This window comes from Squalius cephalus, assembly GCF_949319135.1.
Source record: "Squalius cephalus genome assembly, chromosome: 16".
Classification (NCBI taxonomy): domain Eukaryota; kingdom Metazoa; phylum Chordata; class Actinopteri; order Cypriniformes; family Leuciscidae; genus Squalius; species Squalius cephalus.
Window position 1 is genome coordinate 6,816,889 of NC_137137.1, and position 25,220 is coordinate 6,842,108.

Genomic DNA, 25,220 nt, shown 5'->3' on the forward strand with positions numbered 1-25,220 from the left:
TATTTCAGCGTCAACGAGAGCACGGGACTGACTTTAGACCAGGTGAAAAGGCAGAAAGAAAAATGGGGTCTCAACGGTACGTCTGATACTTTTGTGTCCTTCACAGCCAGCTACGCCACACAGACGCTTTGAAGTTGACATGAAATTGTTACATTTGTTGCAATCAGCCGGCAGGAGCGTTCGAAACAACTGACGTCATCAAACACGCTTTATGGCAAGCTGGTGTAACATTCATTTTTAAAAAACAAACTAGCATCTGTTTTATGCTACGTCTGTAGTGACTAGTATATTTTTAAATTTCAGGTACTAGTACTTAAGTGACTAGCTATTTTGCTTTCAGTTTTCCTAGCACTAAATTAATGTATCACAGTTGTTACTTGCAGCATTTTTAATTTTACTTGTAAGATATTTATTAGTAGTCATTCCAACTATTCATTACCTATTACAAAAAAAAAAAAAAAGAAAGAAATAGCAATTGAATATAACAATAGAAATTATACAAGTAATAGAATAGGTACTACAATCTAAGAAAATGTTTTTTTCTTAAATAATTACAAAGAATCAATGGAATAGTTGCTTGTCTTAACTGCCATAATGATAAATTGCATACGAAGAAATACTAGTGACTAATTGAATGGATATTAGTCACTAATGGAATATCTGAATGGTTATTAGTGAAACTGAAAAATAGTAATACTAGTCATTATGGAATTATTTAACAAGTGATTAATAAGTGCTTATGGCAATAAATGGATACTATTTGGGATACTTTTACATGACAACGGCGTACTAAAAATGGAAAAGTTTTTCCTTCGCGTTCTTGAAAGGTTTCGCATACAGATGACAATTTGGTCAAAACAATCCCCTGTGAAAAACGACTAATGCTGTATAACGCATGCCAGGCCAGTAGATGGTGATATCACTTTGTAGAGAAACACTACACGCCTATTATGTAAAATGCATGTGCATGATGTCACCGTTTTCACAAATTCATGTTTTTGTAGTTTACAAGGAGACAACTAAAAACGAAAAACTTTTTATGCATTTTGGCCATTGATTTACATGACAACAGTGTTTTGGGGTGTCTGACAATACAAACTTTTGAAAACAGTTTTCAAAGTGAAAACCGTACTATTATTGTCTGTGTAAACTACAAAAATGCGCATTTGTGAAAACAGTGACGTAATGCATGTGAACGGGGATAGTTTTGGCAATGTTGTCATCTGTGCATGGAAAAACGTAAAGGGAAAAACTTCTCTGCTTTAGTACATCGCTGTGGTGTAAACGACGTACTCTAAGTTTTAAGGGAAAAAATGTTAAATCAGCTTGCCATGCACATTTCCCCTAGACTTTGACAAGGTTGGAAGACAGGCACACACAGGCCCTTCCAGCACAGAAATGAGCTGAAAGAGATGTTTAAATCTATCCGGCTTTATTATGTTTCTGTAAAATCAAAGCGAGCATAGCTAAGACCGCTCTCCATTCTTCCTCTTTCATCAATTTAACAGAATCATGTTTTTATGAAAATATAGATGAAAATATTTCTGTTAGCAGCTGGCTCAGAACAGCTTGTGTGTATGTATGTATGTATATATACGTGTGTGTGTGTGTGTATATATCACAGCATGTGCTCAAAGATGAGCCAGATATTCACTCATTTGGATTTGAAGTCCTCTTCTTAGAGTGCAAGGTGTTTGTGATATGAAAATATTTACCTATATATATCACTTCTCAAATATTTAACTTGGGTGTAACATTGATCAACATTTTAAAGTAAAGAAGATAAATGTAATCTTTGAGTTTTAATAGGTTCTTATAAGGTCACAGGACAAGTGTGTTATAGTCAATGTCAAATCAATTTCTGTTTGGGAATGTACTATTCACTGTGTGTTTTTGTAACATTATACTTTGTTTTTTTTCATATCCTTCAATTAACCCCACAGAGTTACCTGCTGAGGAAGGTAATATTCATTTTTCAACTGTAACATGATGTTATCATTGTTTTACTCATGTTATTCTGATACATTTGATTTTGATGTTTGACAGGAAAATCTATATGGGAGCTTGTCATCGAGCAGTTTGAAGATTTACTTGTGCGGATTCTTCTACTGGCAGCTTGTATATCTTTTGTAAGTAACATGTTCTGGCAGAGTTCTGCCTGCAGTTATTATTATTATTGTACACTAATCTTTGAGCGAAACAATCTTTGAGTTTCAGAAGTGTCATTACAGCCATTTCTCAGATGTGATTCAGCACAGTTTCATGTCAGGTGTTGATTGTTTTACATTAGAAACAAACCACAGTGTTACATGCGCTGAGATAAACACCGACTGGTATCCGGAAGTGCCGTGAAAGTGAAGATGTCTTGTTAGCTCCCTGAGTCTTGCACGCCTTGTCTTGGGTTACTCGCAGATCAGAAGAGCTAACAGCTGAGGAAGCGGAACTCCTTAGGAATGGTGTCAACAGCATTCAATGAGATTGAGTGTCTGTCACTCGCTGCCAAACAAGACATCTTAGTGCACTGCAGTTTTACAGCTGAGGTGTAAGGACCTCTTGAATTAGCCAAGGGTTTACCACCAAATGAAAAGACACGTGGCTGTTTGCTTGGAGACTTAAAAGGGTTATTAAATTCCTGCAAATTTACTATACATATTAAAGATACGTGTTTTTTTTTTTCTGAAAGTAGTCTCTTAATCTCACCATGGCTGCATTTATTTAATCAAAAATACAGTAAAAACTGTAATACTATGAAATATTACAATTTAAAATGACTTGTTTCTGTATACAGTAAATACGTATCTCCTAAAAATTACTACTACTTTTAAAATACTGTATTTGAATTAATAATATAAACCAGGAAAGTAAGGATAAGGTGGTTGATCATTATGCTTTGGCAGTTTGACTGCCCAAAAGCATTAGTTAGAATGCTTTCACAGAGCGGATGAGATGAAGTCGGCTGGAAGTAGAGAGGTATGCCAGCATCGCCCAGCGCAGTGATACTGAGGTGTTGGAGTCTGTGGTTTGACAGCTGTCTCGTAGTTGGCTGTGTAAGAGGGCATCTCTGCAGGCCAAATTAGGCCTCTGACCTTCAGTTGCAGGCCTCTCATTACCGCAGACAGACCAGTAACTCCACTGTCTCTTGAGAAAACCACAAAGATGTTGATTGGAAGGCTTCAATCTCTGCATTTGACCTCCATGCTGTGCATCTAAGGACTTTTTATATGAAGCAGATCATGCAAATCTATTTTTAAAGGTGCAAAACGTCAGTGCTTCCGTGCAAAACAAAGCTGTTAAACATTTAAGTTGTTATAAAAGTGCTTGTGCTTAATGACATGAGGGAAAGTAAATAGATGGTGCAGCTTCTTATTTTAGGAGTTCATATGTTATAATGTATCTAAATGAGGGAAATAAAAGATGTCGTTGCTGCAGTGAGCTGTGGGAGTTTAATTTCTAGTCATTAAAACATACAGCTGTGATTGGCATCATTTATTTCTTTCTCTCGTTCAAACTTGTTTAAAATCATGCAGTTAATGCAATCCAAACACAATCTCATTTGTAAACGGGTTGAGTTGAATCCATTATGAGAAGGCAAATGTCACTGGCATGTCTCGTCTAGAATCTTGATCTACTGGTCTTGCAATATCCAGAGGGTGTTTTGAATGTGAAATACTTGATTAGATCAAACGGGATTTGTTGTGACATGACTTTGTTATTTTTTTCCTGCAGGTATTAGCCTGGTTTGAGGAGGGAGAGGAAACTATCACTGCCTTTGTGGAGCCTTTTGTAATCTTACTGATTCTTATAGCTAACGCCATCGTGGGTGTTTGGCAGGTCAGTAAAGTATCTTGAATTTTGAACAATTGCAACAATAATGTCTGAAAGTCCCATCCCAAACTCTACTGCAAAATTTCCCAGTGAATAAAATCGACTTTTTTATACATTTGATTCTGTCCATCTCAGGAACGTAATGCAGAAAATGCCATTGAAGCCCTTAAGGAGTATGAGCCAGAGATGGGCAAGGTGTACCGTCAGGACAGGAAGAGCGTGCAGAGGATCAAAGCCAAAGAAATTGTGCCTGGAGACATTGTGGAGATCGCTGGTAAGCATTGCATTTTATATCATGACAAAGAAGATGTGATCACAGTGTCACTCAGTCCAGCCTCAGTTATTTCTCTGAATCCAGTTATTAGCAAGGTCACTGCATTTATGGGTTGTTATGTGAGATAGTAAGGAACAGCCTCTCAGCTCTTCTGTCCCTGAATGGACCCCGTACAGCTCCATTGTATGAGTATAGGTATTTTTGGTTGCACCTGTTGATTCTCAATGGACTGTGTGCGTCAGTCCTCATCACATGTTCGTCAGCGCTCATGCTCTGCCCAGAAGCACATCTATATCTGTTGGACACAGCGTTGGCTCTTTTGGTTTGCTTCTCATATTTTTGCGCCTTCTTTTTGGAGATGCCTGATGATGTTTCTCAAATTTGAGCTCTTGCAAATAAATAATGTAGAGTGTGACATTTTCTTTTCTTTAATTACTCATTAATAATTGATAAATACATGTAGAGAATGATCCTGCAAATTATTTTTAAATCAGTAAATTATACGTTCATTCATTGAAAACGTTCCACATCATTATCTGATCATAATTCTCGCTCCTCATTGCTCCCAAAATGTGATGTATTACAAAATAATCAGCTTTTTATTTAGCATACATTGTACATTTACAAAAAATCGTTTTCTTTTCTTTTTTTTTTAGCATTTGAAATAAAAAAAATGTTTGCTTGCTTGTAGAGCTGCACCATTTGTGATTTATATATCACACTGTATAAATTTTGTGATTTATATATCAATATGACTTTAAAATAATATCAAAATTACTACAGAAATGACTATTGTAATATTTCACTGTAAAAAAATAAAAATAATTTACAGTACAACTGTAAAATTACAATACTGATATTTATGGCTGTTAAATTTATTTTTCTAACGCTAAACCATCAAGCTTTTATTTTGATGGAAGACTGCAGGGCGACTTTAAATCTACTCTTTTGTTGACAACAGATGGTTTAGAATCGCTTCTCATTTCAGGTTTAATTAAATCACTGCCTTTGCTGTGTGATCATCACACTTTGCATCATACCGTGTTCTGGTTTTGATTCATTTGATTATGCAACCTCCGTTTCTGCTTTTATAAATCTAATGTAGGATCAGATCGTTTGTGTTTTGTAGATGAAGCCCCTGGTTTCTTGCATAATTACTATTTTTGAAGACTTTAGAGATGAAAAAGCAACCAAAATGAAAGTGTATTGTGGTAATGTTTTAACCTTTAACTCCTTTGCAGTAGAACTGGTGCTGTTTTTTCTTTTGTGTGTAAAGTGGTAGATGTTATATTTAGCACTGATAGGTTGTTCAGATTATGGAATGGTTTAATTATAACTCACAGCGACAATGGTGCAGATGACAGGTGCCAGCCCTGAGCCCTGCGCCCACCCCTTCTGCAGCGTCTCACAGAATTGCAGCCTGTGACGTCAGATATGATTCAGACAGACTGCAAAGTCACCTTGGAGAGAGGTCATTTTGGAATGGTGCTGTTTTAGGGGTCAGTGATAAGGCCCAAACGTGGGTACATTTTCCACGAATGCATTTATTTCGTAATTACTCAAAATCCACAATTTCACTGTCAGAACATTTTGCAGATAGGGACGTGATAACAGATTTGACCGACCAACTGTTTCGATGTGATTAATTTAGGAAGAGAGGGTCACCTGGAGCTTTTTGGCTGAATCTGCTCTGTGATGGCATCTGCGCTGATCGTTTAAAATGCTTTCCTGTGGTCTCTCTCTCTGAATCTCTGTCTCTGCTCCTGCTGTGGGTTGTGAGCATATCGCAGTCCGTGCCTCGGCTCAGTACACCCGCTGCAGAGGACTCTGGGACTGTAACCAGTTTAGGCGTGAACAGAATTACAAATGAAGCCAGCGGCACCCTGACAGCCTATCAGTTCTGCGCAGGGCCGAGCTCAGCATGTGGGCCACCTCGCAGTCCTCTGTGCACATCTGATGCTTTAATTAGCATAGGCTACCTCTCAATGCTCTTTGATATTCTAAGCCAAGGTGCTTTGGTATATAAGACAACTGCAGGTGTAATCTTGAGTAAAGCCTTATGTAAGGATAATTCTTTGTACAGTAAATGAGCAGTTTAAATGCAATAAGTTTTTTTCTTCTCGCTTTGGGGCCATCTATATGCTACTGTACTTAAGTTGGCTATTTTTGGTTTTGTTATATATTTATAGTATACATTTTCAATATTCCACTACTGTCCATGTTCATGCACTGTCCTTTTTTGGAAAAAATTAAATCATTATTGTTTGTTTACTTATTTACCTATCCATCCAGCTTGTAGCTTTACCAATAGAGCATGGCACTAACAACGCCAAGCTCATGGGTTCAGTTCCAGGGAATGCATGAATTTGCATAAAAGCATCTGCCAATGAAGGTGTGTGTGTGTGTGTGTGTGTGTGTGTGTGTGTGTGTGTGTATGTGTATATGTATAGTTCAGATGCAAAAGCCTCTAAGTGCCGTCTGAAATTTTCTTCTAGAATGATCATTGTCATCAAGCTCGTATATTTAAGTTCAGTAATTTCACTTAAATGGCAATGAAAATGACCTATTAATTGTCATTTAAGTGAAATTACTGAACTTATACGAGCTTTATAAAAATGATCATTCTAGAAGAAAATTTCAGATGGCACTTAGAGGCTTTTGCATCTGAACTATGTCTAAACTTTAGTTGGAAATGCATTAATGCTGGAAAAAATGGACTAGTCAGGCCATGTGGTTATGTTGTCTTTAACAACATCAAACCGAAAGATCTTGTCTTGCCAACTATGTTTTAGACTGGTCCATTTGTCCTGAAAGACATTTTATGTATTGCTGATTGTCATTGTCTGAGGCATAAACAATACTTAAAACCAGTGAACCTTTTCGAAGTCTGTATTTTGCAACCGTCAATTGTCAAGTGGAAGGTGTCCAGGTCTAACAGCTGTTCCTATTGTTCACTCAGAGAGATGACCTTATAGGGAAGTGCCCATGATGTACCACCCCTTTTCCCCTTAATGCAAATGCTTTCACATTGGCCTTACCCTTACCCATCAGCATAGTCTGTGCTCTGGGAATTCAAGCACCCAGGCGGGGTGGCATGCAACATTCTGCTGGACCTGGTAACCATCGGCCATCACCGCGGCAGGGGCCCGGCAGGTGTTTGATGCCCCCAGGCTGTCAGCAAGAATCCACAAATGGCTGAGTTAATATGAATGAGAGTAAAGGAGATACTAGCTATTTATCAATGTTGGGGTTGGAACAGGTGTCCAATAATTCACATCACACTTCACTGAGTGGCCAATCAAAACCAGTGATTTGTAGATTAGAGATGGGAAGATAATGCCTTTTTATGACCGATACATGGTATTTTGATGTTTAAGTGTCCGATATTTATTTAATTTTTTTGCAAATGTATTATCTTTGTTTTGTGCTGTCTGTGTTAAGCATTTTAAAGTAGTTGTTGTTATTATGGTAAATGGACTGCATTTATATAGCGCTTTCACAGACCTATGGCCACCAAAGCGCTTTACATAGCCTCACATTCACCCATTCACTCACTCATTCATACACCGACGGCGGTGTCAGCCATGCAAGGCTCCATCCAGCTCGTCGGGAGCAGCTGGGGTTAGGTGTCTTGCTCATGGACACCTCGACACTTGGTCAGGTGGAACCGGGGATTGAACCACCAACCTTTCGGTTTGTAGACAATCTACATGAACCAATGAGCCACTGCCGCCCCCTAGTTATATATATTAGTTATATATATATTAGTTATAAATACTGTTGTTGTGAATGTGAATGGGAGCTGTCATCATACAAGAACATACTGTGGGGTGTCCATTTCAGAAAACAAAATCTACCTATAGAAAATTAACCTTGTTTAATTTTTATTTATTTTTTCCTGAAAAGTATAAAAAAAATAAAATAATGGATTAACCGATTTTCAGCCTTTATTTATCTCTATCCCCCCCCCCCCCCCAAAAAAAAAATATGTGCATGTATGATTGACTGTTCTTTTTCACAGAATTCAGCTTTTCTAACACAAGTAACTTTTTTTGAGCTTGACTCAACAACCTCAAGACCCCCCACGGCTCGCGCTATTCTGTGATGACATGGCAAGTAAAATGCAGGCATATTTGTTTGACCCCTGCGTCCTGCGTTGCTACAACGAGCAGAGGAATGAAAGCAGAGACGGCGCTGTGTTGCTGGGGGACCGATGGAAGCAAAAACCTTTAAACAAAACTCTACTGCTTTCCGTCCCCCGACCTCCTCCCGCGGAGGGTTAGGTGTGAGCTATTTTACCCTGCTGATTGATGCATGCTGAAGGTATTTTAAGATACTAAAGTGCTTTATGATATGGCAGCTGGATTGCATGCATATACTCCATCTTCCTTTGCATTGTGTTATTTGTTGATCTTGAATGCTCCATTACTAGTTCAATATTGAGCTGAATATGTGGTGAGTCCTTGTGTGGGTGTTGTGTAGGGCCCTTTTGCTGGGTTGGTTTGTTCTGGGCAATCCGTGCTCCTCGAGGGCCGATGAGGAGGCTGTGTGCGTACAGTGGGCGGATAGATAACTCCAACAGCTCAGGGGTTCGGAGGTCACTCTTCTACCTGGAGGCCAGGCAGATACGCCTGAAATAGCTCATCGCAGGGGCTTTTTGTATATGCGTACTGATAAATGCTGCTATGTTCTGGACAGTGTTGACACACTTGTGAATAGCGCCATCGGGCCTCTCTTAAGTCATGAGTCAGCTCTCAGCTAGAGCGGAATTGAATAGACACTTCATTCTCACCTTGTGGTACGAGTCTGCATTAGTCAGCGGCACAATTAAGCATCTTTGAAAAGTACCCATGTAATTTGAAGTATGGACCTTTTAAGAAAGAAATTCTGATGCTCCATTATGTGCATCTCTAGCGAATCCACTTCATTCATTGTGAAGCATGAATTGAGTGCCTTTTAAATTCAGTTTAAATTTGAACAATGTAATTTGAAGTTGCAAACAAGATGGAGAATTGTGATTTGAATTAAAATGAGATTCGTTTAATGCTTTTGTCAAGAAAACTTGATTTTACAAATGCTTGTTTGAAAGTTGTTTTTTTTTTTTTAGTTTTAGAAAATGTATGGACCTTGGATAGATTTTGAAATGTCACCTATAGATTTTATTTATTTGTTTATGTAATTGTCTTATGAATTTAGATTATGTAATAAATGATGTATGTCTAGACTAACATTTGAGAGCAGCAGCACCAGTGCCAAAAGGCTACGTTCAGACTGCCAGTCCAAATCCATTTCTTGTGCATATCCAATTGAAATCTGATTGAAGTGTGAAAGGCAAAGAAATTCATGAAATGAAATTTCTGGAAATCTGTTTCAGTCGGACTGCTCTGATCGGATTTCGTGTGGTTTGTGACTTTCCCACACCACGTGAAATGTAAGCGTCAGACGTTGTTATAAAAAACATGCTGACAGTTGCTGTAGAAACAAGGTTATGTTGCAAAGTGCCAGATGAGCAGAAAATGACATTATAACAGACATGTTTTGAAACAGGCGGAGACGACAGCGTGAAATAAAGCCACTCATACCAGCCTCAGTTTCTGCTACATATTATCATGTTGTAAATAAGACAACATCTGTATTGCAAACCCCTCCATGTTGCAGTGGTGGTTGTTGTTTTGGCATATGCCTACCTACCAACACAACAACATTGCCAGAGAAACCAATGCAGATATTCCGGAAAACGAAAGAGCGGCATGTCATGGGCACACTTTGGATCTGAACAGTTGCATTCTGGATGTCAATCATTTAAGATCAGATTCCAATTGGATACACATGTAATCTATTTGGGACTGAGAGTGTGAACGTTGCCTAAGTTCTACTAATGGTGGCACCAGCACCTGATTTGGTAGCACTTTTATAGGATCATACTGAACTGACCAACAGCTTCAGTGATTATAAAAGGAGCTCTCTTTACTTGCTTTCTGTGTAATTCAGTTGCAATTAGAATTTTTTTTGTTTGTTTAGTTTTTCATGAGATTTTGTGACACTTCATAGTTCAGTACAAAAAGTGCCAAACTTTTGACATTGATTTCTTGTTGAAAAATTTCCAATATGATTCAGAATTCATTAAAAAGTGCTCCCTATATGTTTTCAAAGATTTGCATGGCCTATACCCAGAGTATGTTTCTAATTTAATCATTCGGCATCAATCTATAGGTTTCTAAGCTCAAATTATCAGCTACATCTTATGGTTCCTCTGTTCCTCTTTGCCTTTTCTGTAGCCGCTCCTAGGCACTGGAATAAGTTTTCTCTGTCCTTAAAAACATCCCCTACACTTAGTGTATTTCAGTGTGTGCTAACACCTCATTTGTTTCCTTTAGCATTTGAAAATGTCTTATCTGTTGCTTGTGTTTGTATGGTGCATGTTTTTTATCTTTTGTACAACACTTTGGCTCCACATTGTGGTGTTGAAAGTGCTTTATAAATAAAGGTTGAGTTGATTTCATAATGTCTAAATAATATACATTCAAAAGCAAAACGTGAAAAAATATTAGGGAATGGAAATGGCTAATAAGCCAATAAGTGCTCCTCTGCTGCCATCTACTGCTTATAGTGATAATTTCATGTCTTTTTTATTTTATTTTTAGGTGTTTGTTTGCCACCAAGTGTTAGTTTTCCTTCATCTTGAAACTTTTAGTTTTACAAATGGGAACGGTCTTTGAAGGATGAACAAATAATGTTTTTGGTCATCACATAAAAAAAAAAAACATTTAAATTGGATAGTATTTATTTATAATATTCCTGCCACAATACCATCATGGTTACGGTTAACGTTACTACATTAAATCCATGGTGAATGTTTGTGATTTGTGGATGGAAAAGCCTTCTATAACTTGTTCATGGCATAATGATTCTCCTGGTTTCCACATCAGCACTGTTTGATCTGATATGGTTTATATCAGAATTATGCGCTGAATTATGCTCACTAGATCTCCCAGCAATGCTATTAATTCTGCAGCGAATACAAATGCTTTTATGTAATTATTTTATTTATTTTATTTATATTCAATAAATGAACTTTTATTTCTTAGAATGCATTAACTGTTGAAATTTCAATTTTTCAATTTCAAATGAGGTTTATTAGCATTGACTGTGTACCACAATGTTGCCAAAGCATTAACATATTATATATAAATAATAAAACAAACAAACAAATCATGTCATATGTAGCATAGTAAATAGAGACAATCCATCTTAATAAATGAATAAAGCGGGTCTCTAGGGAGTTAACCTAGAGTTGTGAATGGCTAACACATATTTTGCAGCTATGCTATCATCTTCAAGTATGAAGGGTGTTTTCTCAGTATCACTAAGTTCAATGAATGATGGAATCAATGTTTCAAATCTGGGCAGAAAAGTTTCTCTTACATTGATATAGTAAAGATGATTAGAAAGTGTTTCTCGTCCTCTATTTGTTGTTGATCACAGTGTCTACAGATCCTCTTCTCTGTCTGTCCATGTTTGTCAATTTTCGAGGTCAAAATGTGCTTTTCATGATTTCATCATGATTCATAATTTCTCTGAATTGCAATTCAGTATATTCCTCTTTCTTTCTTTCTTTCATTCCAATTCTAATTCAGTTTATGCTTTATGGCCAATTCAGATTCACACTCGTGAGTTGTAAAGCAGCCAATTATTAAATTCTGACTTTTACCCAACCCTGGTTGCATTACACCAACATTTGAACCGTTATCTGTAACATCATCTGCACTTCACCTCCAAATCATGGTTTGTCCATCAGACAGCCTCATGATCAATTCTTCAATGATCAAAACCTCATTCTTACTAGAAATGTTGGCTGAGTTTGTTCTCTTGTTACCAGTGAACAATGCTGGCTGACCTTCTGGGAACTGGACTTCATTGTGTACATTCGTTCTCGATTTAGGTGGCTGAAGTTGCAATTGAGCTCCATTAAGTCTTTCTGAGAAAAGCCGTCACTGCCCCGTGTGTACGACCTTGCCGGTGTAGCGCCTCACAGATCGTGGCAAAAGGACAGCCTGTTAATCCACAGCGAAGAGATCCTATTGCACGCACATGTGTGATGATCAGTGCCAAGGCCACGCAGCATCCATTGTTGTCATGCCCTGTCATTTTTTTATGCTGCCACGCTGCGCATAATGGCTGGGTAAATTCCCCAGGCTTTCTCTGATAGACATGTTAATGTTTAACATGAACCGATCAGTAAAGAAACATTTGAAGTATTTATTCTTCCAAGTGTGGCCTAAGGAAGCATATTACAAACATGCTCCTCAAAGCTGCTCTTCAACACCATTGTTATAAGTTCTGAATACATTGAGGTTGTTACAGTTGATTGACAGCTTGGGGGTTATTAACCCTCTTTACTCTTCCTATTGAGCGCAGGGGCAGCTGCTGTCATGTTTAAACCTGATCAGCGCATCGGCGAACGTATCTGAATAGTTTTCCCATTTTTGGCGTGGAGCATTGTTCCTCGCCATGCTATTTTCTTCTCTCACCCTCAAGGGCGCAGATGAGCTTGCATGTCTGTTTTGTTCTCGATGGCTGAGCACGCTCTCTCTCTCTCTTTCTTTGGTTCCCTTTTTAAGTCCTGTTAAGTTATTTTATGATTGTGCACAAGGGACTAGTGGATTTGATTAAATATCATAATTTGATTTGTGCTCATCTTGCCAGTATTTTTTTATTAGTCAGGAGATTTCCGAAAACATTTAATGTTATGCTTTCTGAACACTGTGTTCTGACACTTGCAATGATGCAATGTGTGGATAAAACATGCAGTTAGGATACTACATCTGAAAAAACACACAAAATACAATGCACAAAGCTTAGATGCTTAGTTTGACCATAGAAGAAACACTTGATTTGTAAACTATTTTTCTAGTTTAATTGCAACATTAAACATCTGCTGTACCTTCATAATGCAAAACTTTACATATTTTACTCTTAAGGACCGTTACATTAGTTGCAAAGAGGTTTATGATTGCTAACCTATAATGTACGTGCTTATTTAGTTTTCACCCAAAAATGAAAATTGTCGTCATTTACTCACCTTCATGTTGTTCCAAACCTGTAAGACTTTGTCCTCTGTAAAAGACAAAACAAGATTTCAACTGTTTTTGTCCTTAAAATGACAGTCATGTGGTTAAAAAAACAAAACAAACATTGACTTGCAAGTTATGTTCTATAGTTTTATGTAAGGAAGAGAGAGAAAGTGTTTTTATTTTATCACCTATCCATTTAATAGCAATTTTAACTGTGAATTTGTCTGTTTTCTGATGATTTAATATATTCTAAATATCTTATTGTTTCTTAATTCTTATTGTAAATTATTATTATTTTTATCTAGTGGGTGACAAGGTACCTGCCGATATCCGTCTCTCTGGTATTAAGTCCACCACACTCAGAGTGGACCAGTCTATCCTGACAGGTAACCAAGTGTTTTGATCATTTGTTGGTGTACCATCTATTTTGGCTGTGGGTTTTACTCTTATTTCTCTCACAGGTGAGTCTGTCTCTGTCATTAAGCACACCGATCCTGTGCCGGATCCCCGTGCCGTCAATCAGGACAAGAAGAACATGCTGTTCTCGGTAAGAAAATTGGACTTCAGCTGATCTTTAGTCTAGTCAAGTCACCTTATTTAAAGTGCTTTATACAATACAGCTAGTTTCCAAGCTTTACAGTGATAAACAGGAACACAAACAAAATTCAATTCTGCTGTAAAGCAGCTCTAAAAAGACAATAGTAAACAGTCTTTGTGGATTCAGTTTGGTTCAATAAAGTTAATCAATTTTGGAATGAGTTCAATTCATCTATAAAGCAGCTCTGGAGAAAAATGTGATGTCGTCCAATAGTGTCAGTGCATTCAAGTCAAGTGTCCCAAACTAAGCAAGCTAAAAGGCGTCAGCGGCAAGGAACCAAACTCCATCAGCAGAAATAGAGAAACCAGACTCAGCTTTAGTACGCTCTTCATTCTTTTTGTTCCAAACGAAATATATCTTCCTGTTCATTTTAAATGTGTGCATTCCAGGGAACCAACATTGCTGCCGGCAGAGCCGTGGGTGTGGTGGTGGCCACAGGCGTAAACACCGAGATCGGTAAAATCCGTGATGAAATGGCCGCCACCGAGCAGGAGAGGACCCCCTTGCAGCAGAAGCTGGATGAGTTTGGCGAGCAGCTCTCCAAGGTCATCACCCTGATCTGCATCGCCGTGTGGATCATCAACATTGGCCACTTCAACGACCCCGTCCATGGCGGCTCCTGGATCCGTGGCGCCGTTTACTACTTCAAGATCGCTGTCGCCCTGGCTGTGGCTGCCATCCCTGAAGGTCTTCCTGCTGTCATCACCACCTGCCTGGCTCTCGGCACCCGCCGGATGGCCAAGAAGAACGCCATCGTCCGCTCTCTGCCCTCCGTGGAGACGCTGGGTTGCACCTCCGTCATCTGCTCTGACAAGACTGGCACCCTCACCACCAACCAGATGTCTGTCTGCAGGGTGAGCTCATCCTTTAGCAGTTTAGTCATCCTAGGCTTTGTACAAAAGAAATAACTCCATGAAATGGCTTGACTAGTTTTGAGCTTGAGGAGTGCTGTTGACGTATTTGAAACAGGAAGTTGTGGCAGATGGCCAGTAGACTTCAGTCTACTTGTTTAATGTGCATACAACCCTAAGGAGCCGTTCACACAGAACTCCTTTTTCCATTCCACTGAAAAACAATGGAAGAGTAGCGCAATGTAAACGCTCTAGAGTAGACGAACATCTTTATCCGTTGCGCTCACGTCTCGTGCATGACACTGCATTCTAAAAATGCGGCACTCAAGTTAAAAGAAGTTCAACTTTTAAAAAACACATCTCTAGATTTAGCTTTTTTCATGACGCTGACCTGTGTTCTCGCGTTTTTAACAGCAAAAACGTGTTGTGTGAACCAGCCTTTAGTCTGTTGTCCTGGAAAAAAAAGATTGTAAATTTGTTGCATATATCTGCAAAAAATTACTAAACATAAACATGGACTAAAAGTCAAGGTTTAAATGGGGCCTTTAAACAAGTATAATAGGTGATAAGATTGTTCTTGCAGTTAGATCTTACAGATCTAAAAAAAAAATCTTAATAGCTAATTTTTTGTGCTTTTATTTTTTATTTTTTTTAAAGAGCTCCATGTCTACTGTGCTTTTATTTGAGGCTGTTCAATTTGGGAAAAAATAATGGTGATTTTATATATCAAGATACACATTTTTTATTATTATTATTAACTAAAAATATTAAACAAGAGAAAAAACATTACTACTGAAATAATGCCGTTTCATTCTAAAGTGCTTAAATCTTCTCCTTGGTTGGCAACAGGTTTATAAATGCTTCACATTACAAATCGTTGAAAACCCATGTCCTCCTGCATTTCTCCCACAGTACTCGTTCAGGATATCTTTTTATTCTGATTTTGTATATTTGGACTTTTAAAAATCCGAACTTTAAAAAAGCCATTCTCTGGAAATGAAGTGTTTGGTGCAGCTTCAAGAACATCAATGATAGAGGTTTGTCAAAGGACTGAGCTGCTCGCTCTGCAGAAATACAAGAATGAGCTTGATGATGGATGGTTGTAGTGTCCGAATTGTTTTCTTCATCAGATGTTAACATAGTCAGCTTTAACATCAGTTAACTTTTCAACAAATTCCTTCTAAGATGGACAGCATGCTGATGCATTCAGCTAACAGTTGAAAATAGTATCATAAAGGTTCACCCAAAAATGAGAATTGTTATATTAATATACAGGTTTGGAATAACATGAGATGGTATATAAATGATAAAACTGTTCTTAACATGTATCTGTGTTTCAGATGTTCATCATGGACAAGGCAGAGGGGGAGAAGTGTTCACTGAGTGAATTCACCATCTCTGGCTCCACATACGCTCCTGAAGGAGACGTGTGAGTTTTCTGTCTCTGCTCTGATATGCACATCAAACTGATGCTCATGATTTCACATTTTTGTCAGCTTCTGTTTAGTAGGTATTTTATTCATCATTGTGTTTGGTTACTCAGATGCCTTGATAACCGAATAGTGAAGAGCTCCCAGTATGATGGGTTGGTGGAGCTGGCAACCATCTGTGCCTTGTGCAATGATTCCTCCCTGGATTACAATGAGGTAGGCTTACTAATTGTCCTTTCTTAAGGTGGACGATATAAGCAAAACTGATATCATTATACATTTATAATGAATATGAAAATTAGTATTTATGAAACTGATATTCTCAGAAATATCACAATATACACAATTTTATGAAAAACTGATTCCAAAACTCCAGGAAAATAAGTGTACATTACTGATTAAATTATATGTGTGATATATGAAAGAATCATTGATATACAGCATTTTTATTACAATTCAAAATGACTGGTCTCTTTTTGAATATATTATATAATGTAATTTTTTCCTGTGATGCAAAGCTGAATTTTTAGCATCATTACTCCAGTCTTCAGTGTCACATGATCCTTCAGAAATCAGTCTAATATGCTGATTTGCTGCTTAAGAAACATTTGTTATCAAGTTTTTCATCTGAAATAGACAGTTTATATTATACACTATACACATTATACACTACTGTTCAAAAGTTTGGGGTCGGTAAGAATTAAAAAAAAAAAAAAAATTAATTATTTTATTCAGTAAGGATACATTAAATTGACCAAAAGTGACAGAATATTTTGTAACATTAGAAATGTCTTTACTATTTCAAAAAGTAAAAGTAAATGTCTTTACTTTCTATTCATCAAAGCATACTGTAAAAAAACAGTACACAGCTGTTTTCAACATTAAACACATTAAAATATATTACCGATCCCAACCGTTTGAACGGCAGTGTGTGCGTTTTATATAATATGTTATATATAATATATAATCATTCCCTGGATAATTGGATTGTATATCTAACCATGTTTGCCAGCAGTAGAACAGGCACTATGAAAAGCTTTGGGAGAAGGTCAGTTCCACACATGGAGGATGTACGTTGATAAATGCAATTCTTTCAGGCTAAAGGCGTTTTCGAGAAGGTTGGAGAGGCCACGGAGACAGCCCTGACCTGCCTAGTGGAAAAGATGAACGTTTTTGACACTGACGTCAGGAGCCTGTCTAAGATCGACAGAGCCAATGCCTGCAACTCAGTAAATATTTCTGATTACTAGTAAATAATTATGCCTGTACTTGTTTAATCGTGATTTGCTAACTCTATGTGTGTATGTGTAGGTGATCAAGCAGCTGATGAAGAAGGAGTTCACCCTGGAGTTCTCCAGAGACAGGAAGTCCATGTCTGTGTACTGTTCCCCTAGCAAGGCCAAATCCTCTTCATCTAAGATGTTTGTCAAGGTGCAAACCGGACACTGGTTTGTTTTATACCGAGTCATTGTACTGCTGATGTTTTGATCACATTGTTAAACTAGAGTGTCTTCCTCAGGGAGCCCCAGAGGGAGTGATCGATAGGTGCACGTATGTGCGTGTGGGTGGATCCAGGGTTCCCATGTCTCAAGGCATCAAGGATAAGATCATGTCTGTGATCAGAGAGTACGGCACTGGCCGGGATACCCTGCGCTGCCTGGCGCTGGCCACCCGTGATACTCCCCTGAAGAAAGAGGAGATGATCCTGACAGAGACAGCCAGCTTTGCAGATTATGAGGTGACTGAGTTACAGTGTACTTTACTAGTCTGTGTGTCATACTGGCATAGTGTGTATCCATCTAGATGGCTCTCTAGTATCTAATAAAGTATCTTTGTACCACTAGCTTGTTTACTATCTTATAAACCATTTATCCATCTAGCTAATTAGCTAGATAGTTTACTAGATACAGTAGCTATTTAGTACCATCTAGCTCTCTAATATAAATGTATTTGAACCTTGCTAGCTACCTAATAAACGTATCTACTGTAGCTATTTAATAAATCTAATCTTTGCTTCTTGGCAGCTTGCTACATCATAAATCATTCATCTAGCTAGTTATTTAAGTATTTACCTGTCTAGTTATCTAGTAACATCTAGATAACATCCTTTTACATTTTGCTAGTTATTTATCTAATAAAGTATTTACCTTTCTAGCTATCTGGTAATGTATGGGGGGAATTCAGGTTGATAGAGACACTTTTTCATGGCAAAAAAAAAAGAAAAGGAAAAAAAATGGCAAACCATGTTCCAATCAACCTAAAATCACCCTATAGTTATCTAATAAAAGTAAGTTTGCATCTCGCTATCTAGTAACATATCTCATACATTTTCTAGTATTTATCCATTTAACTAGTTTGCCATCTAATAGTGATAATCCATCTAGCTATTAAGCTGTCTAGAAAGCTACTGTAACTAGGATGCAAAATGGTTTATTAATAACATAATTTAACTATCTAGCTATCTCGTAATATATCTAGCTATCTAATGAAATATCATTGTCATGCTTGCTTGCTTATTAAATATTTTATCTTATGAAAATATTTGTCCATTTAGCTAGTTCGCTATTTAATAAAGTGATAATCCATCTACCTAGTTAGCTGTTTAAAAGTATTTAACTTGCTAGTAACTACTAACTTATAAAGTACTAACATAAATCTTTTTATTTATCTAGCTTCCTATCTAATAAATGATTTATCCAACTAGCTAACTAGCTAATAAAGTGTTTATTTATCTAGCTAGTTAACTCTCTAATGACATATATAGCTACAGTGTCTAATAAAGCATATTTATGTCTAGCTAGCTATCTCAAAGCATCTATCCATCTAGCTAATGAAGTGGAAACCAGAAAAGGCCAAATTTGATGAGGTTTTACCAGTTTATCCTAAGTTTTTCTAAACTTGCCTGTCCTCTCCATCTGCCAGTCTGATCTGACCTTCGTGGGCTGCGTGGGCATGCTGGATCCTCCTCGTACAGAAGTGGCCGCTTCCATCAAGCTCTGCCGCCACGCTGGCATCCGGGTCATCATGATCACCGGGGACAACAAGGGCACGGCCGTGGCCATCTGCAGACGCATCGGCATCTTCTCAGAGGATGATGACGTCGACCGCATGGCTTTCACAGGCCGCGAATTCGACGACCTTTCACCCCAAGCCCAGCGCGAGGCGGTCATTAATGCCCGTTGCTTCGCACGTGTCGAGCCTTCACACAAGTCCAAGATTGTGGAGTTCCTGCAGGGCTTTGACGAGATCACTGCCATGGTAGGTGGCCATATGATGATAATGGATAGTGATTTAGCCAGAGGTGGACAGTAAAGTTGTGTACTTGAGTACTGTACTTAAGTTCACTTTTTGAGTATCTGTATCTGTAAAAAAATAATATTCAAGTACTTTAACTTCATTACATTTGAAAGACAAATATCGTACTTTTTACTCCACTACAATTCTGTCAAGGTCCTTGAGTAGAAAGTAGTAACGTCAGTCGGGGGTTGCATTTTGGTTGGAAATGAAAGTTGCGTTGACGTCAGAACCTGACGTCAGATTGACGTCAACATCCAACGTCGTACAGACATTGGATTTTGGTTGAAAAGTAAAGTCGGGTTGACAGTTACAGTTAACATTCATACTAAAAGCAAAAAAACGTAAAATCGGGCACTATTTGAGGGAACAGCCATTTGGGTATCTGAAACCATTGTGGACATTATTGAGTGCACTTATTCAATCTCGCATTCAATCCCTATCAATTTTATTATCACAAAAAATCGGTCTTTACAACTTTTACTTGTTACAGAGTAATATTTGACCTGTAGTATCTGTACTTTCACCCAAGTAAGGAAGTGTTCTTTGTCCACCTGGATTTAGCTCAACTGTGATTGTTGACTGAACGGTTGTGTCTTTGCAGACAGGAGATGGCGTGAACGATGCCCCTGCCCTAAAGAAGGCAGAGATTGGCATCGCCATGGGCTCTGGCACTGCTGTGGCCAAGTCAGCCTCAGAGATGGTCCTCGCTGATGACAACTTTGCCACCATTGTGGCCGCCGTTGAGGAAGGCAGAGCTATCTACAACAACATGAAGCAGTTCATCCGATATCTCATCTCCTCCAACGTGGGCGAGGTCGTCTGGTCAGTCCATCTTTCATCTGCCAGTGGGTGTTTTAGGTTTGTTGAATCTGTTGCTGATACGAATGACTCCTCCTCAGTATCTTCCTCACCGCTGCGCTGGGTTTCCCTGAGGCCCTGATCCCCGTCCAGCTGCTGTGGGTGAATCTGGTGACTGACGGTCTGCCCGCCACCGCTCTGGGCTTCAACCCCCCTGACCTGGACATCATGAACAAGCCCCCCCGCAGCGCCAAGGAGCCCCTCATCTCCGGATGGCTCTTTTTCAGATACCTGGCCATTGGCTGTGAGTCACAAACATGACCAGTGCATCCTTTGATCGGACTATAAGATGATTTACAATTCAAGAGAATAGTGCTTCTGTAAATATATCTAGCTTTGCATCTACTAAAGGATCAATTATTGCTGGTCTGTTAACTGTTGGATTAACTGGTGTTTCTCAGGTTATGTGGGTGCTGCGACTGTAGGAGCTGCAGGCTGGTGGTTCGTTGTTGCTGAAGATGGTCCAATGATCTCACTTTACCAGCTGGTATATATCTCTGTTTTGAACTAAAAGTGATGTCTGTAACTAAATCTGATACAATAACATGTCAAATGAATGCTCAGAACTAGACTGATGTCGAATTATCAATTTTTTTAAATTTTTAATTTTTTTTACGAATGTCTTCATGAATTGACATTCAATTGCAGCACAATTTATTTGACTCCTATTAAGTTTTTTTTTATTTTAGAAGATGCCACTGCAAGAAATGCATTTCTTTGATCAAAAAGTCTAATATTGTGAAATTAGTACAATTAAAAATAACTAAAATAATATTTTAAAGTGTAATTTATTTTTGTCATGCCAAAGCTGAACTTTCAGCAGCCATTTCTCCACTCTTCAGTCACATTATCCTGTGTAATTTAATTAAAACATTTAATATATATTATTACATTTTAAATATGTATTTATTTGTTTGGTATTTAATGTAATTATTACATAAAATAATCATTTTCTCTGTGTCACCATTATTGTTGTTTTATTTTGTTAGTCACCACTACTTTGTCTGTCTGTTCTAACTCTTTCTCTTTTGCACTCTCTCTTTTTCTCAGAGTCATTTCCTGCAATGTTCTCCTGATAATCCTGACTTCCAGGACCTGGAGTGCCACGTGTTTGAGTCTCCCTACCCCATGACCATGGCCCTGTCTGTGCTGGTCACCATCGAGATGTGTAACGCCCTCAACAGGTCAGTCCTCATGACATCCAGACTCATTCGTGACATTGATTTTAAAAATGAGATTTGAACCCAATAAACGTCTCCTCCTCCTCCTCCCTCCTGCAGTCTGTCAGAGAACCAGTCTCTGGTGCGCATGCCTCCCTGGGAGAACGTCTGGCTGCTGGGAGCCATCTGCCTCTCCATGTCTCTGCATTTCCTCATTCTCCATGTGGAGCCTCTGCCGGTACAGCAACCATCCTGATTTATCTTAACATAAATCTGAATTTATAAGTGCCCAGTGTACAAGAGTATGTCAAAAATCATCTTGGGGCCCAGAGTAGGATTAGGTCCGTAATGGTTGGTTTCAGCAGTCTACACGAAAACTTAGGGTACGTTTACAAGACAGCAATATGCTTAAAACTTTTTCCTTTGAGTTTTCCACTTACAGACGTCACCATTGTCAAAACGATTGCTGATTCATACGGATCAGCGAAAACGACTAAAAACGCTGTATTCTTCTGCCAGGCCATTAGATGGCAATGAAACACTATAGACTGAACACGTAATACTCGTGCATGACGTCATCGTCTTCAGAGATTTGCGGAGACCGTTTTGAAAAACGTGCACTTTGAAAGCCGTTTTCAGGCACCCCAAAACGCATTAAAAGTTTTGCGTTTTTAGTTGAAAACTGTGTCGTGTAAACAGCCCCTTAATCTCTGAATGTAGACAGTTTGCACTCTCACTTTTTCTTCTTTTTTTTTTAACTTGATTATTATTAAAATAAAATTAGGTTAAATGTATAATTACATTAATTCTGACACCTAAAATAACTAACTATATGTACTTACTGAAGGGTTAAGTTTAGGATGAGTGTTTGGTTTAGGGTCAATTGCATGAAATGATGCATAATTTATAAATACGTGTAATGTGTAACAATGACACTAAAATTATTATACATTATATTCAACATTATATATAGTAGTTTATTGTCACTAAAACTCAGTTAAACGCAGTACTCGCGCTTTCAATGCAGGTATGCGCTGGATGACACAGACTCTCCCGGTGCTCACTATGTCCTGCCTCTCTCTCTATTAGTGCACTATACATATTCAAAGTATATTCTTCTAAAATATACTACTAAAACTAAATGTGATATGGTGATTTAAATGATGTTTGCACTTTCACTTTGAGGAGTAAATGCGCAATTCTGAGTTTATATCATGCAATTCTGACTTGATTACCTTTTTCTTTTTTTTTTCTTTTTTATTCAGTGGCGGAAAGCAGCTTCCATACCATACAGCGTTTATTTTTTATGTGATATCCTAAAATAAGCATATAAATAGGTGGATGGAAACATCACTTTTTTTGGAACTGAGTTAATAGAGGAGCGAGACCCTATTGAAAATGATTGAAATGTTTTTGGTCTGGTTTCAGTGTCTGGGTTTGGTTCCTTTTAGCTTTAATATTTAAGCAGCAGCAATATGAGATGCTAAATGTTTGATACTGCAGTTCAAAAGTTTTACTTATTTGAGCTATTTGTGCTGCCCTACATCCGGGTTCTACTGGCTGTTGTCTGTGAAATCCTGTGAAAGGTTTGATTCCATGCTTTTGTTTGCTCCACAGGTCATCTTCCAGATCACCCCTCTGAACGTGACACAGTGGCTGATGGTGCTGAAGATCTCATTGCCCGTCATCCTCCTGGACGAGCTGCTCAAATTCGTGGCAAGGAACTACCTGGAGCCCGGTAAAGACCTGGACCAGGAGCCCGACAGGAGAGGCTGGTCCCTCTCTGCATGCACTGAGGGCATCTCCTGGCCCTTTGTAGCTCTGACACTCCCTCTAGTGGTGTGGCTGTACGGCACAGACACTAACATAACCCAGCTGTTCTGGTCCTCCTGACTGATCCCAGAGCTGCCGTCAAGCTAACACGTGACTCCAAATAACCACAAAAGCAACATTAACCACCAACATTTACCTGTTCACATTTGCACATGCATCCAAGCCTTGTTTGAATTTTTTATATAATGTTTACCCTCATATATGGCATATTGCTGTCAGAAAATAGTATGATCTTTTTTCTTCTTTTTTTTAACATTCCATTTTTAAGCACATTTCTTGTTTTTTAATTATTATTATTAAAGGTGTATATTTTCTCAGGTCCCTTTTATGGCCTTTTTTGGATGTTCGAAACAGGGAGATGAAATATTTATCAGATTGCTTTGGATATTTTTGGCTCGCAGCTCCGAGATGTCTTTATAGCCTTTTGAATCCGCTGGGCCGAAAAGAACGAATGTGCATTTGAGTTATATTTAGATGTTTTCTACAGTAACGTCACCTATGTCATTTCTGTTTCCTCTCCTCGCTTGAAGCAAAATGATTTCCTCTCTGTGTTAAGTAGATCGCAGCTACCTCAGTTCCGTCGCTTGCTTTCATTTTGTATTTTTGCTTGATAGAAGACTAGCCAGATGCACCAGTTCTCTTGTTCTTAAACACTTCTTTTTAACAGCTAGTGTTTTTGAACACTTTATCTGAAGCTGTTTACTTTATCACGTGTTGGATGTATTTATAGGGACAGTGTAGAGATTATAATATTATAGATCAATTATTTTTACTGTAATGTATATGTGTATATACTAGGTATATGAGAAAATGAACTGGGCACAAATCATCCTTTTTTTTTTTGTACAATATCTAGGATGAATTCTGGGATAAACCCCCGGATATTAGTAAACTAGTGTTGCTGGATAAAGACCTCTTTAACTGTAAATGGCACAACTTATTCACTAGGGGTCGTGTTTTTTTCTTCCATTTTTAAAAAAAGCAGTTCTCTTGTAAAAGTGTCTTGCTCCAGGTGATCACCAGACATCATGCATGATTAAATTCGACGTATTAAAACTAATCGTGTTGTCCTGTGTGCATAAGAGAGTGTGTACTGCTCACATAATTCTGCAATACTCATGATACACCATCACAACCTTGTGTTTGTTTGTGCTGCTGACTGATGTAATACACACAATTATCTGGAAAACATTTACACAGGAACTCCACATAACGGCTCTGAAGAGGCAGTTAATCACGTTTGACGACTATTGCAGTTGCATGACGACATCTCTGTGTATACGGTCTTTTTGTGTGTTTTTGATTTGTACTTCAGTTCTTTGATCAAATGTCTTATTTTCACGTCTTTCTCTCTCTCTCTCTCCAGCTCGGGATGATTGAGCCAATCCGCTCTCTGTATTCCTTGCAGAACCTGTGAGGTTTTCTTGACTTTAGTGCATGTGTTGTTTTGAGCAGCTCCACACATCTTTCTAGGCCTGCATGTCAACTGCTAAAACTTAAAAATTTGCATTAGTTTAGGAAAAAAATCAAACATTATGAGTGGTAAAACAACAGCTTATTTGAGACCTGATAGACCAGATCTGAAGCCAGTGAAATAATAAAAATAAAAAAACACTTAAATGTAACATCACAGCAGTTTTCATGGTGCATGTCCCCTTATGATAAACTTTTGTATAACACTGCAATATTTAATTTGAAAAAAAAAGAAAGAAAGATGCCATTAGTGGTAAAAGGCATTGTTTTTTCCCTTAAATCTTTTGTGAGATATGTAAAATAACCAAAAATGATTGTTCTTGTTGCTTTGCGCAGGGATGTGCAATATGTTTTAAAGCCGAGGCTCATTTCAGGTGTTCGGTGTGTGTGTGACATTGAGAGACAGGCGGTCTTTTACAGCAGTTCCCATGACAACTGGAGGGCGGGAGCTGCCGAATCAGTGTTGTAATTATCACAATGACTTGTGGTTAATAAAATGATATTACATGGTTGCACTGCTGTTTCTTTGCACTGCCAACGGTTGATT

The 25,220-nt window shown here is 38.2% G+C and overlaps 1 protein-coding gene across 4 annotated transcripts in view; it reads left to right on the forward strand.

Moving 5' to 3' along the window:
- atp2a2a (ATPase sarcoplasmic/endoplasmic reticulum Ca2+ transporting 2a) overlaps positions 1-25,185 on the forward strand; it is a 25,627-nt gene extending 442 nt beyond the window's left edge. For 2 of the 4 annotated variants that reach the window (XM_079895957.1, XM_079895956.1), the window contains exons 2-22: positions 1-76; positions 1,944-1,961; positions 2,047-2,129; positions 3,727-3,831; positions 3,961-4,099; positions 13,479-13,559; positions 13,635-13,720; positions 14,161-14,625; positions 15,963-16,051; positions 16,166-16,268; positions 17,150-17,281; positions 17,364-17,483; positions 17,572-17,790; positions 18,975-19,310; positions 19,951-20,171; positions 20,249-20,451; positions 20,609-20,694; positions 21,258-21,391; positions 21,488-21,605; positions 22,985-23,105; positions 24,567-25,185. The exon at positions 1-76 is cut by the window's left edge. In XM_079895957.1, the coding sequence (XP_079752083.1) occupies positions 1-76; positions 1,944-1,961; positions 2,047-2,129; positions 3,727-3,831; positions 3,961-4,099; positions 13,479-13,559; positions 13,635-13,720; positions 14,161-14,625; positions 15,963-16,051; positions 16,166-16,268; positions 17,150-17,281; positions 17,364-17,483; positions 17,572-17,790; positions 18,975-19,310; positions 19,951-20,171; positions 20,249-20,451; positions 20,609-20,694; positions 21,258-21,391; positions 21,488-21,605; positions 22,985-23,105; positions 24,567-24,580 (2,949 nt within the window). In that variant the 3' untranslated portion in view covers positions 24,581-25,185. Of the gene's footprint in view, positions 77-1,943; positions 1,962-2,046; positions 2,130-3,726; positions 3,832-3,960; positions 4,100-13,478; positions 13,560-13,634; positions 13,721-14,160; positions 14,626-15,962; positions 16,052-16,165; positions 16,269-17,149; positions 17,282-17,363; positions 17,484-17,571; positions 17,791-18,974; positions 19,311-19,950; positions 20,172-20,248; positions 20,452-20,608; positions 20,695-21,257; positions 21,392-21,487; positions 21,606-22,984; positions 24,223-24,566 lie in introns of those variants that run through there. The other 2 variants (XM_079895955.1, XM_079895954.1) reach the window with 1 other exon arrangement.
- Positions 25,186-25,220: the final 35 nt, after the last annotated feature.